Here is an 18,731-nt window from a genome sequence, read left to right as displayed (position 1 = left end):
ACATCGTACGTATAATACATCTCAACGTACGTGACGAATAATTGTGAATCATGGAAGCGTGTATAAGAATATGTTTTTTTTTTTTTCAAATATATCTCACCGTTAAAATAGAAAGCAGCTCTGTTTAACGTGTTCTCTTTCTTTACATCTTTGATACTCACGGGAACAGTTTGCGTCCAGCCCAACGAAAGAGACACCGGCAATTATTGTTGAAAAAATCTAGGGACACTTAAATCGTCGAAGATAGATTCCGTTTGCTGACACAATGCCAATTCGTCCGATATAATGATGGATCGTAAAACTAATGTACCCTGTATTTCGCGTTAATAGATTACACGTGCTTTTTAGTATTAGAAATAAAGGGATGAAACTTGAATGAATAGGTTAAGGTACGTTAAAATCTATCTGCTTCCCTAGGAATTAATACTCTTGAAAATCTTCATCGTTATTGCACGACGAAATGAATTCGATGGGCGTGACGAATTCATTCGCTAGTCGCAATTAAGTTTTCCTTGATTCGTCTACATCTTCTTTAAGCAATTAACCGCAATTAATTCTAACGCGGAGTAATTAACCCTTAGTTCGACAACGCTATGCGAAATGATAATAATGATTCAAAGTATGATGTAAATTACGATCGGATCGCGATCACAGACTACGATTTAGCTCGAAAATTATGGGGAATCTTTACTGTTATATACACGATACGAGTCAACGATAAAATACTAAAGCAATGCGTATGAATATACCTGCCGTTGCGACGGAACGAAGAAAGCTGTACATGATATCGACACACGCAAAATGCCTGCCGTCTGTGGACTACGATATTACCAAAAATCACCTTGGCATAATTCACCGAAGAACAAAGTATGCACGTCGTTGACTCTCTATCGGACGTTTCGCCAGGACATCTCGACGTGGATCTCGCTTGAACGTCAACGAACAGTTATGCGAACGTCGATAGAGACTCGATAAAACGGGCGTACATCGTCAAAAACGATTACCAAAAAAAAGAAACAGACATGTGGAAACACGTTTAGGAAGGAAGTTGAGCCGCTGCGTTCGCGTTGAGATCTTCGCAATCTGTAGCTTCTCCAGGGCCACTATTACTACCAACTGCGGGCTCGTGAAATTTTAATTCCTCCTTACCCGCCTATAGAGGAATTATTCCATTTGACATCTTTTTTAAAAAGTCAATTGTTCGTTAAAAAAATTATTTAAAAATGTCTTCAGAAGCATGTTTACAGATATGTGTCGGTAACATCGCCGACCATTACCTCTTTGATCAGCAGACGGCAATTTTCCATGACGCTACGCCTTCTATCCGACGTATTGCTTAAAATCTCTTCCGACTGATGAAGGCTTTCCACTATCTTACGAAGTTCCTCTAATTCCGTTACGGTTACCTCCAACTTTGTTTCTAATTCGGATCTGTAAATCACCACGCGTTTAAACAGCGTATACATTTTACCTGCTGGATCCACGGAAACGAATCGCGAGCTTACTTCTCCTCTTTCAGTTCCTGTATACACGTGTCGTTATCCAGCTGTATTATCCGCAGCACTTTTAACAATTTGGTAACAAGATTATCTACGTCGATTACTTGATCAACAAGACTAACAGCGGGACAGTAATCCGAAGCCAGCGGACCTTCGTTGGTTCCAGTGTCAGACTCGGTGATCGAATCGCATTCGTCGTCTTCTTCGTTTTCCACCTACGTATAATGTAATTGGTAATAATCTTAAGTTATCTTTTTATTTGTCGACTTTCACGTGCCGATATCGGGTACCTTGCGACGATGCAGAATCGCTTGAGTAAGGTTCGTTAAGCTGGAGCACTCGTCGTTGATGCGAGTCTTTTTCAAATTACTCTCGTCTACCGTCTCGGGAAAGCTCAACGCTCTGCGCAGAGAATCGCTGCTCGACACCATATTGTGCGAATAGGTATCGGGCAGAGGAACGTCCTCCAGCACGCTCTCCATCATCAAGCACGGTTCGGTTTCGAAATCGAGCAGGTCCGACGACGATTCCATACTCAATTCTGAATAAAATCAATCGAATTAATAGAATTCGCGGACAACAATGTTTACGCGTTGCAAGTACCTTTGTACATCTGCTTGGCCGTCTCTAAGGTAGGCTTCTTATCGGTACTTTTCGTTGCGAAAGGATGAGTCGCCGCGTTCCGGATGGCCCCAATTACCGCGGAAACGAAGGAACCACTTTTTGGACTAGGAGTACACTCTTTCAGACTATGTTTCGAGCTAACAGGACTCGACTCGATGCTGCTGTTGCTCCTGCTGTACGCTTCGTTATGATATATCACGTCCTAAGAACGGGAAACACGATTGCTGTTTAGTAATTGAACGGTTGCGATAAAAAATATTATAAAACGTTACCTCGAGATCTTTCACCGAGATATTGTAGGAAGTTATCAACTGGTCCACCAGTCCTTCTAGTCGAGTTCCCAGACCGGAAAGTGCGACCGCAGCACCGGAAACAGCAGCTCCTTGTGTGAGTAGCAGTTCCCTGCTGCGTCGTTCGACTGCGTTCAGTTTCATGCTCATAGATAAATTCTCTTGCCTACGAGTGAACGAAACGAAAACACATGAGTGATAAAATACTTTGCGAGTTACTCTAATACTTGGAGAACCAATGCAAGTACCGTCGTTGTTCACTGATTCGCACTAAATGCTGGCACTCCTCGGTTTGCCTTTCTAGTTCCACTTCGCGTTTCGCCAACATCTCCTCCTTCTTCGAAAGCTAAGGGCCGAGCGGGTAAGTATATGAAACTGTCATGGTAATCGATGTCTTTGAAGTTTGTTAACCAAACCAAATACCTCTGTCTCCGCCTCTTTTAAAGAATCCACCAAAGTAGCTTTCTCCTCTTGAAGGAAGTCTTGCATCTCGGCGGACTCTGCCTCCAGCTCCTGTTGCTGTTGCAGCAACGCCTTCTGGGCAGCCAAGCTCTTCTCCAAATCCTTAGCAAGTAGACGAAGAGTCAGTAGGTCTGGACATTATCGTAGACACTATCGAACGTATCGTAAACGCAGCTTACCCTACTCAACATACGGCACAAAGACTGAAGATCAGCTATTTCTAGCTGTTGATTGGCAACCACTTGTCCGGAAGACTGCAAATGGCACTCGAGCTCCAGGAAACTGTCGCTGCCCTCTGCATGCTCTGACTGCGGTGTCCCAAGCATCGCCAGCACTCGTTGCGCGTTTCTGTCCAGCTCCTGTCTAGCGAAAGCATGGTCAGCCTGTTCTTCCTCGAGTAGACGCTTCACCTCCGTGATCTCCGCCTTCAGCTTCTCGTTCTCCATCTTCTGACTCGACGTTTCCTCGTTCAATCGCTTCAGATCGCTCTGCATCGTGTGCATGTCCTCCCACGTACCTTCGGTCTGACAGCCTTCGTGCAATCTCTCGACCACTTCCGGTCCTGCAACGGCGCTGGGCACACCGGACAATGCGTTCTCGATATCCTGACCCGTCAAACCAGTTTGCACGCTCGTCTCGTGATAAATGCGCGTCTTCTCCGCTATCTTATGTCTAGGATATGGCGGCAGGCTTTTGTGAACGGAGGACTCTCTACCCGGCACCTTCCTCTCGATTTGCCTGCTCAGACTAGCATCTCTGCTTCCAGACCTACTTCTAGTAATCTTGTCGGTCTTCTCGGTGGTCTTGGGAACGGTGATCTTGGTCCTGTTCCTTCTAGGGAGGGTCGCGTAAGTGTCTAGGGCCTTGTTGTCGGCGCTGATGGTCATCTTGTCGACTCTGGAACCTCTTCCAGCGTCGGTGCGACCAGTGTAAGGTACCCTGGGGGTGGACAAAGGTTTGCGTACCTCCTCGGACGGAGTCGAGCTCGGCGTGCGTGCGCCGCGCGTACTAGACCCTCCTCTGGACCTATAACAGGATCGGGAATTACTACTTTCGTTGCTAATCAGAGATTTAAGACGGTACGTTAAAAGTTATAAGTCGGGACTGACCTGCAGCTGCCGCTGGGACCTCGGCCGCGTTGCGCGAGGTCCTTGTTGATCTCCGTAGTCAACGCTGATGGCAGTGAATCGGGAATCGGTCTCGTCCTCGTCCTCGGAGGCATAGCGACCGTCCCTGAACGGAATGTCGTCGACGTTCGGGTACTGACCGGCGTAGCCTCGCAGGAGCCCTCTTTCGCCGTCGATTTCTCCCTAGACCTAGCCCTGTCTCTCGTTACAGGCTGCGTTTTACTCAGGATACTCCTAGGGGTGACGGTGCGCGGCTTGCAACGAGGGGTGGTCGTTAGATAGTTGGTGCTAACAGGTGCTGGTTTCACACGGGGGGTCTTCTGGGTCTCCGTCGCGCTGGTTTTCTTTTTACTGACGCCTGAGGCGGCTACCGTTCTCTTGGTGTTTGTTCTATTAGTACGGACGGATACGCTGCCCGCGATGGAGGAACTCTCGCTGCCACCTTCGCTGGTGCCCTCGCCACCGGTGGTCAATCTCACATCGTCCGGTAACGTGGCGCAGGGGTCCTCGTACACGGAGCAACAGCTCACCAGGCTAGAGTCGCACGATGCCTCGTCCAGACCTCCGCAACTGCTCGCGTAGTCTATGCTGTTTCGACTTCGGACCTGAAGAGGTGAAATAAATTGGGATTATTACACAGACCAGGTTCGTATAATTTATGACGGGGGTAGTGATACAATATTTAATCGAATTACAGTACAATACAGACTCGAGCCTTCAGCTGATTTGTTCAGTGAAACTATGACGCCAGCTGGATTCCATTCGACTTAATAATTGAACGACGCGAACGACCTGCGTTTTCTAGAAGGGAACACCGATCGATCTCTTACCCTGGGAACCTCGGTGGCGCAGCCCTCCACGCCGCTGTCGCTGCCATCCTTGCTGTCCTTTCCCTCGGTCGCGTAATCCTTCCTGTCGCTGGCCAGAGTTTCATCGGCTTTGCGAGACTCAGACTCCGTCACGTGGATCACGGTGATGTTACAGTCGCTGTTCATCGTGCCGTTGGGATCATCCTCGTCCATCAGCTTGCTGGTGTCGCCCACGGGTGACACCAACTCCTCGGGCACTCCTGAATCCTGCCTCGCCACGTTCTGCACCGCCGACACTTTCAGGCTATTGTCCTCGAGATGCGTCTCCATCTCGAGGCTGACTGGCTCGTTGTTCGGGCAGACGCTCATTTCGTGGGTACCATTCTGAACAGACGAGAGACACTTTTAGTTTTAACGTTACATTCGATGAACGTAATTATTTGTCGTTACTCTGGTATTTCTTTGGATCACCAGTAATTATTGAGACAAAATTTGGAAACTTTGTACTTTCATATAGTTTTTCACGCCGAATTCAATGGTGTAAACAAGGAAATGTTTAAACAATTTTTTTTTTTTTGCATTTTTTGAAAAACAAGATCGTTGAAAAAGAAGTCGGATCGATGTTTTTACAATAACTACTGGTAGCTAGTTTTAACCTCGACGCCCTCCCTTAAATGATTTCATCTAAAATTGTGTCGAATCCTCGAGTTGGTGAGAAGAATCCGCGAACATTTCCAAAAATAGATGCGGAATCTACTTTGAAGGAGTTCAACTGGCGATATCACTCTCCTCGCTCTGAATCTAAAGGGACTTCACCGTGACACGGAATCCACCTCGAAAAGATTTTCCTCGTTCCTATTTGTCAAGTCCATGACGCAACTCACGAAATTCCTGCGAAGCTCGAAACGCGATGACACCAGTCCGTAGAGATAGGTACGTTTCTCATCGACGAACAGGAAATGATGCAACAGATGAACATCCCGAGCGTTCCCATAAATCAGAAACGAGCAAGTTTATTGAAAAGAATTTTTGTAGGGACGGAATAACACGGAATAAAATTCGTGCCAGACTAAAATGTCCAGCATTGTGGAGAGACGAATCGATGGAAAGCAATTAATACACGGATATCGAAGGTGGAACGTGCGATATTCGATTAGCGACGGATAATATCCGGTTGGACGTTCCTTTCGGGCGAAAATGAAACTGGACTAATCGTTTTAGGGAAGAGGCCCTCGATTTTGGTTCGAATGAGTCGACGTTCTTGATAAACGAGATTACAGGACGATCTAGAAACACTGTAATAAGACGTAATCTGATTCTTGGCTTAGCGGTGTAAATATACACGCAACGCCGCAAATAATACGTCTGTTATATGTAGATGATAAGTTACTTCCTTGTTTACGTTAGAGTAGAATGAATTCATGAATAATTATTTAATAATTAATGTTTTTCCGTTCACGGTCATAATAAAAAAAGATACCGTGACACAGTTATAATTATAAAGAGAAATCTATGTCAACGATGATAAATAGTATCCGAGTATGCAACGAAAAAGGTTAATTCGAAGCGAAAAATAAAGCACACGGTGTGCGATTACTTCAAAGAAATAACGACAGCGCGTCCATTCGCGGTTGTAATCGCTCTATCTTAATCTGTCGCATGTTCCACGCTTCCCCGTCGCGTCCTCATCCGTGCTATTACGTGTTTCAATCGTAATTGACGGAGGATTCTTTGCGTCACCGACCAAAGGGGTTCCCCTTTCGCGAATCGCGTACAACGCGTTCCGAGTACTCCTCGTATCGTACTCCACCGCTGTTATTGAATAATTATCCCCCCCCACTCGCGCCATCGATCACTTCGTATCTATCCAACGATTCATCATCGCCACTTACAAATACACCGAGAGTACGGTACAGCGGGAAACGTTGCGCATCGTTACACTTTCTCGTTGGAGAAAAATCAGAAAGAAATGGCAGTGATTAGTTTCGAAGAAAAGTTATAATATTTTAGGGAGGAGCTACATTGAAATGGATACTTTAAATGGATTGATAACGAAGTTGCAGTTGATTATACAGGGTGTCCCAAAAGTCGGGGAGGAGCTGGAAATGGGGGGTAGCTGAGATGATTCTGAACAACAATTTCCTTTGCAAAAATGTCGGATGGGGCTTCGTTAAGGAGATATTAAGAGAAAACACCGACCAATCAGAGCGCGCGTAGACCGTTGGAGCGGCCGCGGTAGCGAAGGCTACGCGCTAGACGGCAGCGTCAATGTCCTTCGATGCACGACGAGTCACGTACAAGCGCGGCCGCCCGGCGCGTAGCCTTCGCTACCGCGACCGCTCCAACGGTCTACGCGCGCTCTGATTGGTCGGGGTTTTCGCTTAATATCTCCTTAACGAAGCCCCATCCGACATTTTTGCAAAGGAAATTGTTGTTCAGAATCGTCTCATCTACCCCCCATTTCCGGCTCCTCTCCGACTTTTGGGACACCCTGTATAGTATTGTCTCCCGTCGATAGAAAGATCCGAGCAGAATTCGATTTTACTAGTGCTGAAATGAGAAAAAATATGTTTTATATTAATAATAGCATACCTCCGTCGAAATAAACAACTCGACATATAGAGAGTACGAATAGTTGTATAAATGCAAATAGTTGTAAAATACATTTGTACGTGTAATCTTGCTGTCAGTGAACCTATTTTTAAAAAAGGACCGATTAGCAGGAACGACGCGATAAAGAGTCGCGCGTAACCGTGATAATCGAGCAGAATGACCGAGAACTTATAAAACGTTCGTGGCGCGCCGTTAAGGTCTCGACGGGGAAGTACCGAATGCGGGCCGGACCCGATTGGCTGACCGGGAGCCCCGAAGCTCGTTGCATGCCACACGACCAACACCGTTATTACGGCGTCGCGACGCTATCGCTGGTGCTGTGTCGTCCAAGCCCTCGACCACGCAACATTCAACCGAGCAATCGACATTTCTCCTTAAAAGAAATCTCCACCGAGACTTCCACTCGCATACACATCGGGTGCTACGGTTATTAAGACGCGCTGGACGCGACAGAAGCAAGAAATAAAAATCGAAATGAAGATCGTTTGGCGAAACGAACAAAATTTCTGAACAAAGTTGACCGAGGATATAAAGAAGATTCCCAGTGAGTAGCTGTCAGTGATCAAATCACAGATCACTCTTTCTCCACGTATGACTCTTGGATTTTTTGTTTTTAAGATACACGTACAATTATTATAATTCTATACCTTCCATACGTAACACGGTATACGCAGCGTAAATGCAGTAATTGACCTAAACGGTCTACACCTCCTTCCAGGCAAACCAGGAGGAAAATCCCCAAGAATCTTGTTCTCCGGACGAGTTAAACGGAAACAGTAACCGATCATTACCCGAGAAAAACTACTCGACGATCCCAACGACTTAATCGTAGGAAATTCGCCAGCAGAATAACCCAAAACAGACAACTCGGACGACTTACGTGGCAAGGCCGCTGGGCTCCACGCGCAAGTACGAGGAAAGAACGGACGATCTTTTTCACCGGTGCGATCGAAGCCATCGAAGCTCTCGAACGACGAAACGGCGTGAAACTAGCGATAACCGTTCTTGGCACGATCGAAAACAACTCTAGCGAAATCGATCTCGTCTAGCAAGTCTTGCATAAGTATCCTGGCCAGTTTCGATTTACAGAAACAATTCTACTGTTACACGGACACGCGATCGGCTGGACAAAGATGGGCAAATTTTTTATTCGAGAAATAGACGAATAAGAACACCAGCGATCTCTATTCAACGGGACCGTTGTCGAGGTAAGCATTTTCCTTAGAAAATGTGATAGAATTTGTACGAAGGAGGAATCTCTGGAGTTTTCAGTTCGAAATTTCAACACTTGCAAATCAATTTAAACCGGAACGTAGCTAGTCTATTATTCACCTATTGTTCCAATAGTTTTTTAGATAAGAATTCCGGCCCGAGGAAACGATTACGACATGGTCGCCGAGGAAGGGAACGTGAAGACGATCCGTGGCGACGGCCTCTCTTTAAAATTACTTTCAAACGAGCAAATTCTAGAAATTACTGGCGACGGATGCAACGTTACCGTGGCGAAAAATTGCGGAAGTGTTCGTATCATAGGCGACGGATGTAGATTGAAGATCGATCTGAACTTGGGAGACGTGGAGTACACGGGGGACGGGGGACGCGTGTTGCTAGGCCCGAAATCGTCGAACAAGGTCCGATACGTTGGAGACGGGGGCAGAGTAACCGTCGATGGCAACACGGAGAAGAAGAGCAAAAAAAAGCTTAGGCGACCGTCGAAGAAGATAATGGACGAGGAGCGTTCGAAGGACATCGAAGTAAATAAAGAGCGATCGAGCAGCGTCGAAGAGAGGGAGAACGCTGCGAACGCGAAAAGAGATGTTAAACGGGCTGCTTTAGGAAACAAACAAGAGAAAGTGGCGAAGATAGTGACTAGGCTACAATGTGACGAGCAACTCGTAACCAAATGGTTCGTAAATCCTGGGACGGTTATCAGGTCCTTCGATGGAGCCACTTTCGTCAAGATAGGTCCCAAAGAGGATTTGTTAAAGAAATTATGAATAACGCTAGGAAGTGTCGAAACTCGAACATCGAAACGTTTGAAATATAATGCGTGTGTGCTATGCTTGCGCGTAACCTTAATCACCTACAGTATTTCTAGAATTATCGCCTATCTATACTTGGCGAGTATCTATACTTATACGTAGCAATTAAAGGGGAAAATTGCGGCCTCCCCTGACAAAGAGGAAAGTAGGAGGAAGATTCGCTTCAGAGCTGATGTAGAAGTGAATCGAGTAATCATCCGAGTCCGCTTTACCAAGTAGGGGAATCAATCGCGTGAATAATGAAGTGTCATTACCGACGATCTCTTCAATGCCAACTCTAGGTGACAAACGACTTATTCACTCGACGTTTGCTCTTTTCGAATGTCGCGATAATGATACCGACTATCGGTCATGTAAGATTCGTGTCCGCTTAACCACCGAAGACAAATGACTGTACGACAGTATTTGCGCCAAACGTACTTACGACTATAAGGTATAGTAAGTGTGTAACTCGTACGACAAGCTATATCGAAGCAGTATTTCGTCGCATAAACGTCGGTAACGTTCCTTCAAACTGTTTGAAAATTTAAGTTATAGGATCTCGAATGCACGCGAAGGCTGATCTCAGATAGTATTATTGTATGGAAACATCTACGTGTAAACGAGAAATAAAAATTGTGTAATAAGAGTCTACCAAAAATATCCTCGCAACAGTTTAACGACAGTTTAGCGAGTATTCGATTTTGCCATGAATTGCGTCAGAGTTTCGTGACTATCGCCGACCGATCCAGATATAAAAAGAAAACCCAGATACATAGACACGCTCCATGGAAACCGTGTATGATCGATAGAGCATCTCCCGTAAATCATCGCCAAACATTGCGATATTCGATATTCGCAAGCTCGTCGAGCAATGAAATTTAATGCATCGCGGCGGATCACGAAGCTCGTTCATCATTCCTTTCCCATTGTGCTAGGATGTAATTTAATTCGAGAAAATTGAGACCCAGAGACATGAATTATTTTTGATGAAAGTACGAATTTTTCTCTCGCACAAATTCTCCGCCGATTATAAAGTCACTAGGTAATTAACAGGCAGTTACCTAGGTATTATTAACACCATGTTGTATATTTTATCTGTCTCTTACGCAACTAGCTACAATTTTGAAAATATTCCACGATATCCGTCGCATTGTCGAAGACGCTCGATGGGATTTATTGTCTGCAATTGTAACGACTTTTTTTTTTTCTTTTTTACGTATTCTCAGCTGAATGTACACCTTCAATCGCGGCAGGACAATAGCAGCCGTAATCGCGATGGATCCAACAGAGATGTTTTTTAACGACCACATGTTCCTAGACTCTGTTCCGTGTTATATTAATTCGCGACTATTGCGCAACGTCTCTTCCAGGTCAAATGTACGGCGTTATCTGTGATTCCGGCTGAATTGTTTCCACTTATCGAGGATTAGCATATCTCGGAATAATTATTGGAATATCGGAGATTAAAGCAACGAAGAAGTCCTGCTTCGCGATCATAATTCTGATAAGTTCGAAATAGAAAATAAAAATTGAAAAACAAAATTCCAACCGAGATAAGATCCTACCGATTATTAATTTTCTACAACCAACCACGGGATAATCGAGCCTTTCGTCCGCTTCGAAATTAGTTCGCACAGCACTGAACTTTCTGAAATGCACACGATTTGAACTACCAACGCCTTTAAAGGGCCCAGATAAGACAACCTACCGCGCAACTAGAAGCTTCGATATCGTCCCATCGATTAATAGCGTTATCTTATCGCAGTAAAAGGGAAACGTCGAGCAAAAGTAAAAGTCAAACACTGTCGCGGAATGGAAGTCGAGGTCAAATAATTTGACGTTCATGGTTGCATTTCATAGTTTACGAAAACCTTAAATATCGAAATGATATAATAATACAAAGAAATAGGAAATAAAGAAATAGGAAATAAAGAAATAGGTGCGTCAGCAGGTTTACAAGAACAGTCACAATATTTGGTTACACGGTACTGTCTCGAAATAAGCAACTCGCCGGTCCCGACCGAGTTGCTTATTTCGAGGGAGGTATGGTATTCGGCTCGACTTTGTTTCGACGAGTGAGGACCCGTAGATAAAACAGGGGGTTCGGTGTAGCGACAAACTATAAAGTGATCGTTCGAGCACGGGTGTTGTTTCTTGAAGAAAAACTTCTCATTTTAGCACCAGTAAAATCGAATTCTTCTCGGACCTCTCGGACTCGGTTCTCGACTTCAAGGCGGAAAACAGTTGCTTATTTCGAGGCAATACACTTTCCTTCGGAAGTCTATATTCTGTTCGGAAACGGACACATTCGTTCCTTCATTATATCGAGGAGTGACGGGTCAGACCGAGGGCTCCGTCACTCGCCATTCAACTCTTTCATTCGGCTCTGACCCAGCTTTCCGCTGGAGCAAAGGTCGCCATTTTATAATGGAGGTCAACTGGCGATCGTTAGCAAAGTTTCTTGCTCGAGAAAACGCGCTTTACTTCGTTAACAACGTCGGGTACTGACGCAGGAAAAGGTTCTACGACCACTTCTCGCGAGCAAACGAACACGAACGGTTCTAAAAGAACTCGCTGGTCAATTTAATACGTCAGGCAAGTATCCAAATTGCTTTTGCGAGTCTATTCGAGAGGAACGTAAACAACTTGGATACTAAGAGGCTCGGAGAGCAAACAAGATTCGTTTTTATTATTCGATAAAAAAAGAGATCTCCGGGGACTGCTTAGACTCCGCGATGTTTATTACCGTGGAAATAATAAAAATGACACGAATCGCTCTCCGCATCGAATACCGATAACCGAGGATCGGTATCGCGATGATTATTTTATTATAAGCGCCGAGCGATGCGAAGGTCGAACCAAAAAGTGGCAAAAGGGTTGACGTGGAAAAAAAAAAAGTGGGCGGCGAAGGGAGCGCAGAAAGTCGATCGAGGAGGATGCAATTAACGAAATTCAGTGGGATGAATAGAGTTTGCTGAACGCTCGCTGAAGGTCCATCCCTAGGCAGCGAAACTCGGGCTTGTTAATGAGGCCACGTGCACAGACAATACCCGACGCTTGGTATATAGGGTGGCTCGTGCATTTTTAACGCAGAAACAGAGCATTCAAAAATACCTGGCATGTATTTTAAACTAACTTGTTCGATCTCTTGGAAACTAATGCTTGTAGAACAAATCTAATAATATTTTACACGCGCCTGAATGTGATGTCTATAAGTCTATAAAGAAGTCTATAAAGAGGTATGTAAATTTCTAATATAAATAGTAGGTGTATAGTTAACCGCATAGAATGAATTTCTCTACGCGTATACGTTCCGTATATGTAGAATTAAATAATGGCGGTTCATCTGCATAGTTGGCCTACGTATTACTGTACCAGTATAGTTAACAGCGATTACGTTATCGGATACTGATGAAGCTACCCGCAATGCAGGCGAGACGTCAGTACCCTAACCCGGTTGAACGTGATATACACTTCGACGTCTCAGTTTAATTAGCAAGTAATACGTCCTCTCATATGTTATCTTTTATTATTGGGTGTCAAGGTCTCTTCCAATCTTTCGCGGACGGAAAGACGATCAGCGCCGTCTAGACATTTTCGTTATCTCGTATCGACGATAATCGCACGTGCTGACCGGGTATTATCGAATGCCTGATTGTTTACTTCAAAGCTTACGCACGAGACACGGCTCAATTAAAAATGCTGATTACTAATCTCCCTCTTCGTATCGTGTTAGGTAACAGTATAGTTACAGTTTATATCTCAATCAATATACACAGTATACTCTGTATACCGAGATACTATTCCTATACTATACTATAATATACTATTTCCTAAAATTTTATTCCATTGAATATAAATTAACTAGACTAACCCAAAATTAATTTCTGAAGGAATTACTGCTTACGATTTCCTGATTTACTTACTATTTCTACCTCGCTATTTTCTAACATTCAGATAAGATATTTCTATCTTTTATTACATAGGATATAAGTTCCCAAGATTAACCCAAAATTAACCCAAAATTAATATCTGAAGGAATTACTTCTTACGATTTCCTAATTTACTTTCTACTTCAACCTCGCTATTCGCTAACGTTCTATTTCATAGGATGTACTAGATTAACCCAAAAATTAATTTCTGAAGGAATTACTGCTGGCAAAACGCGATCCTCAGTAGCGCAATTTTTCACCCTCGAAAGGGTTCGCTAAAATGTTTCGCTTCGGATTTGCTACGGCTGAGTGACACGTACCACCCTGTACACAGCCGCGAGTAATATATCTCGAGCGTCGGGTTGTTCAGTCCCTCCTGGCAAGAGTATCGCAGTCGCTTACGTTTCGTATTTAGATCCGCGTTTAACCCAGAAGCAAACAAGAGCCGTACGAGAACAAAAAAAAAAAAAATCTGTTCAACTCGTGCGTACAACCAGCGTGCATCAACTTTTGCGTTTCGCTCGTTTGACGCAATTTTCACCGGTGCCGTGAATCTCGGAGGAGCCTCTTTTTCGCAATATTTACGGAGAACTGAAATGATAACGAGAGAAGGTTTAGAAACGAAGGTTGGACGGTTATGAAGAAAGTTTGGGATAGGATAGATATCGAGAGGAGAGATGTAATACATAGAGTGTATTATAGACCTTAGATATTAGAAGATTTAGAGGTTGTTTACAGGACGATTCTCTCGGTAGTTTTCCACGCAGGCTAGACGACCTGGTTCGACGCAAGGTTCTGTAAAGAATACGTGGACCTAGATAACCCTTACAGACCTAGACTAGACCCTACACATAAACAGAGGTTACTCTAGCGATTTTTAGAGGACATACGGGGAAACTAGATAGAGAATCTCTTTACTCACGGGAGTTGCTACTGCTATGCCAACATATTACAATTATGTCTTGCTGCTTTGTCTCTGATTAGCTGCTATACTAATCCCTTAAGCTACAACTTAACTGCGAGACTCGTATATTCGGCCAAAACTGATTATCACGAGTCTGGCCCGTGATGTATCGAACTACTCGTTCTTTGACAATCGTATCGATGAAGTAGATTGGGACTTCAGGGACACCCTCTAGGTCAATTTCGCGGGATTCGATGGAACAGCAAAACGACGAGCGTTCGAACGACAAATTAAGCCGTACGACGGAAACGTTAGAGACCGATACGCGTTAAATGGATTATTGCATTATGCACGAGGCGCAAAAGTTCGTGGCGGGAAGCCTTTTATGCAATTTCGTGCCGGGAAAACGAAACCAAATAAGGTGACGCAAAACGGACAACGAGCAACGTCGACCAACCCTGTTGCGTGATCCCTTTATTCTGTCCCAGCTTCTCTAATGAACTGTCGTGCCGAGTAGCCTTTCGACCCCTTTCTTTCTCGGCCAGAGACGTTTCTAGATTCGATACGAGTTCAACTAAACAACCACCACCGTAATACTCTTCGATGTACCAACCTAACCATCCTACTTCTTTTCAAAATTGCGTACGTTATCCAATAACCTATCTTTTTACTTTCCACATATCCTTAATATCTGCAAAGCTTGCATCGATCTGGATTAATTACTCGCGCAAGAAATTAGTGAAACTCGGTGGAAACGGAATGGATATTGGAAACCTTTCATGTTCCCAAGAAACGCTCTGAATAACCATCATTTCTTCTCGATAAACATATTCGGTATCGACAGACGTAAATGTGCGTTTACATGCTCAAGCTATTCGCACAAATCGGCTTGCACGAGTGTATCGTAGTATGTGAACGCAGGCACGAAATTCGCGAAAGCCAAAAAGTTTGGCTCGAGTGAAAACTATCCCGACAGAAAATCGACTCGAGATTGGGCTTGAGATTGGGCTTGAGATCGGTGCGTGTAAACGATGTTCAAGCCTCAGTTACGATCTCAGGCATGCACGTTCGTCCAGATTTTCCATTTCGGACACAGCAACCTACAATTTCCGGGGTTCCTCGCTTCACGATTCTGCAAATCGAAATGAACGTATGAACACAGCAATATTTCATTCGGTCAAATAGCTTGAGCATGTAAACGCAACGTAACACGATGCCTCCTTTGAATTTTTTTCCGAGACAAAAGACCCCGGTCGGTGACTAACATTAACTACGGTAGAATTACGGTAATTTTTACGATAGAATTCTTCAAACAAATATTCACGCGAACGTTTCTCGTTTCGCGTTACAATAATTGGTACCTCTCCAATCACGTAACTTCCTCTTTCGTCGAAAATGAACGTTACGTAAATTTGGTTGTGTAAACGGTGTAATAACTCCTACGGCTCGATAATCGACCCGACTAATTGCACGAAAAAATTATTCGTCGGTGATTCACGACACGGATGCGTTTCTATTTTACGAATTCCCGCTTTATTTTTAATATCCTAAATTATTTACTCGATATTTCCGACCCATCCTGTACACCGTCGTCCTGCGCCCGTCGAAGATCGTCGTCGAACTGACTACTTTTCGGATTAACGAGACACGATGCATTTAGGCAGGTTGAATCATCGGAGACGCAATCGCGTAGTACACGGGCTTCGATATTTTCAGCGCGACTTGTCATATATTCGAAAATAAATCAGGGAAACGTACAGAAAGTTCAATCACGTTCCGAAGTGGACGATTCGCGTTTGTATTATAACGCATTTTTCTCGCGTGAGTGGACTCGAATTTGATCGGTGACGCTGGGGAATGGAGAGTTCTACTTAAAACTTGGTCGCGGTCCAACTTCTGTCCAAGATCTGTCTCCGATCTGGGTTCCACTTGTGGCTGAATTCTACGCGCGATTTTCCCGGAGAGTTTCGCTCGTGACTAATTCCCTATTCGAATTCCTCGCGAAATTAGGGATGAGGAACGCAGCCATCGTTCGACTTGGTTCGACTGTCCAGGTTAAGGGCGCGACGGGTTAAAATTCTTCTGTAATTCTATATAATTCTTTGATAATATTCAAAGAGCTTTTCGAGAACTTTAGGGAAACCGGTGATGGACAAAACCCTAGCGATCGAATAAATCTGAAGTTCGCCGATATGTTTGTTTCGTTTCCTCTTTTGAACGTTTTCCCTGGGAAACTAATCGCAACGTTGTAAAACAGTAAATACCGAGCCCGAGTTCGATGACGCGAAGTCGTTGCATCATCGAACGACGAAAGTTCGGACGACGGCGAAGACGTGACCAAAAAAGGCAACGACGAGTTTCTGAGGTTGGCTGTGCAACGAACGAGACACGTCGCATAGCTCGAAGTTATTGCTGGTCGAATTCTACCGGGGGGGCCGATGCCTGCCAAGAGTCGGAGAGAAGGAAATCGTTTTGTTGCGTCGGGTTCGACAACACGTGGCCTGACGTATCTACGGACACTTACACTAGATTAACTCTATGACGAGGTGTAGGACGAATAAATTAAATTAATAAATTGATTAATTGACAAAGGGTACACGCAGATGTTCGGGTCCTCCGGGTCTATCTCTGACTGTTTCTACAAAGTGACACGGCGATCCTGATAACAGTGACCTTGTGATGAACTAGAAAAGGAACTAATAATGCGTGTCCTCGGTAGAGAGGTCACTCGCGGTTAGAAAAAGTTGATTTCGTGGGTCGAATTACGTATTCTGTCGTTGGGCGCGGCACGAGGCATTCTTGTCACGTATACGCTGCTTCGTCAAAAATCTTCGACGCCGTAAAAATTGAAGATGTATAATCGAATTCTGGCGATAACAACCTATAACAAAAACATCGAAATCGATCATTCTTGAAACGTTTGTACGTTTTCATTTGTTATTCATGGGTCTGCTCGGTAGCTAAATCCTGCTCCGTCACCGAGAAGCGTTAGCAACACGTGTCGCTCTCGAAGTTTACGACTTAATTGTAGACGCGCGGAACAGGATTCGGTTAGAGCAATAAACCAGATTAGGGTTAGGTAGAAGGATCGGTGAACTCTGACTCGGGCATTCGCCGGGAAATCAAAGCCATCTGTCGCGAGTTTGCGATACGCTTTCAGCGACGTTTGCATTAAGCTAGGGGACACTCGAGATAGTCTCGAGTAGCTTTTTCGGTCCGCGGAAGTTTCCCGCGATCGAGGAACATATGGCATCCTCGAAACCACTTTTCCCGCCTTTTTTCTTCCAAGTCTGCTAGGTGCCAACCGCGAAACGTTTTACCCACGATTCGAACGTATTTGAATGACTCGTAAAAAAAATTGTAAAAAAAATTGTAAAAAAAGAAACCATGTTTGATTACGTTGGATAATGTTTGTACGAAGCTATGAATTGCTTTCCGAGCTCTCCAGCTTTCGAGCTGGATATAGAGTATCATGAATGAAATGAAAGATGACATGGGAAGCCCCACGCGAACGTTTAAGAGCATCGATTGGGAAAGCTTTATATTCTATTGCAATTTACGCTATTCGTAACTGCAGCAATGTCACAGTCGATTTATATATACGCACATAGTTGCTGTGGAGGACAAACGGGCTACCCGACTTGCACGATGAACTCGAATTAGCTTACAGTCGAAATTCAGGGACTCGATGAATGTATTTAACAACCTGAAATTTCGATTTTACTCGAACGATACCCGCGACCGCGACGCCGATGCGAACTCAACGGGTGCGTTGCTTGCATACCGACTACGTCGCATTGCTGCAGAAATATTATGGCGAGGCCGCAGATGGCCCGACCGAAAAGGAACAAGATTCTCCATCGCGATCCACGCGTCAAAGGTGAAAGCTTCGTGGGGCCAAAAATAAGCAAGTTCGCACGAGTCTTTTTTATTCTTTGCGCTCGCTACGAGCGCGCCAAACGCTGTACTAAAACTCGACTTTCTACTTGCACGACTTCTTAAAGCTGCCACCCTACAATACCCAGGAAACCCACGTTAAAACGAAAGAAATCGAAAGCTATACAACCTTCAGCAACATGGTCAATAATTGACGAATCCCCTCGTGTTCTAGGTAGCGGTACTTTGTATCGAAACGTTCGTCTTGTTACACGTTTGCACTTTCAGAAGTCTAGCGGCCTGACCTACGGCACTGAATATCTATTCTTAACCTTCGCAGGACTACTTCCCTTCGTCACATAACTCTGTTTCGACTGCGGTCGAGATCACAATGGATCCGTGGTTCGCGAGGATCGATAACAAAGAGGTGATCGAACAGAGGGGACTGCTATTGCCGCGTGGCGGTAGATGTCGCAAACGTGCCCTAATCTATTCTCTCGGGGGGCCCTTTGTGCGCATAATAGTCTTATGTAAACAACAGGATATCTAAAATGTAATACGAAGTTAGAAT

General features: G+C 44.6%; 2 protein-coding genes across 8 annotated transcripts in view; one reads left to right on the top strand and one right to left on the bottom strand.

Moving 5' to 3' along the window:
• Positions 1–13: 13 nt before the first annotated feature.
• The window catches only part of LOC128880084 (myosin-13), a 28,314-nt gene continuing 9,596 nt past the window's right edge, over positions 14–18,731 (bottom strand). For 2 of the 7 annotated variants that reach the window (XM_054129786.1, XM_054129785.1), the window contains 11 exons: positions 4,833–5,195; positions 3,985–4,607; positions 3,055–3,901; positions 2,837–2,977; positions 2,662–2,759; positions 2,396–2,579; positions 2,103–2,325; positions 1,790–2,040; positions 1,506–1,714; positions 1,278–1,431; positions 14–1,153 (listed from right to left, as the gene is read on the bottom strand). In XM_054129786.1, the coding sequence (XP_053985761.1) occupies positions 1,037–1,153; positions 1,278–1,431; positions 1,506–1,714; positions 1,790–2,040; positions 2,103–2,325; positions 2,396–2,579; positions 2,662–2,759; positions 2,837–2,977; positions 3,055–3,901; positions 3,985–4,607; positions 4,833–5,180 (3,195 nt within the window). In that variant the 5' untranslated portion in view covers positions 5,181–5,195 and the 3' untranslated portion in view covers positions 14–1,036. Of the gene's footprint in view, positions 1,432–1,505; positions 1,715–1,789; positions 2,041–2,102; positions 2,326–2,395; positions 2,580–2,661; positions 2,760–2,836; positions 2,978–3,054; positions 3,902–3,984; positions 4,608–4,832; positions 5,196–8,304; positions 8,414–15,388; positions 15,417–15,844; positions 15,928–18,731 lie in introns of those variants that run through there. The other 5 variants (XM_054129787.1, XM_054129784.1, XM_054129780.1 and 2 more) reach the window with 5 other exon arrangements.
• LOC128880089 (uncharacterized) lies at positions 8,493–11,073 on the top strand. The gene is made up of 2 exons (XM_054129791.1): positions 8,493–8,632; positions 8,772–11,073. Exon 2 carries the CDS (start codon positions 8,813–8,815, stop codon positions 9,419–9,421), a length of 609 nt encoding a protein of 202 aa, XP_053985766.1. The 5' UTR covers positions 8,493–8,632; positions 8,772–8,812; the 3' UTR covers positions 9,422–11,073.

The sequence above is a fragment of the Hylaeus volcanicus genome, chromosome 7 (assembly GCF_026283585.1).
Source record: "Hylaeus volcanicus isolate JK05 chromosome 7, UHH_iyHylVolc1.0_haploid, whole genome shotgun sequence".
Classification (NCBI taxonomy): Eukaryota; Metazoa; Arthropoda; class Insecta; order Hymenoptera; family Colletidae; genus Hylaeus; species Hylaeus volcanicus.
The sequence above is the reverse complement of the archived record's forward strand: the minus strand, read 5'-3'. Positions and strand labels throughout refer to the sequence as shown.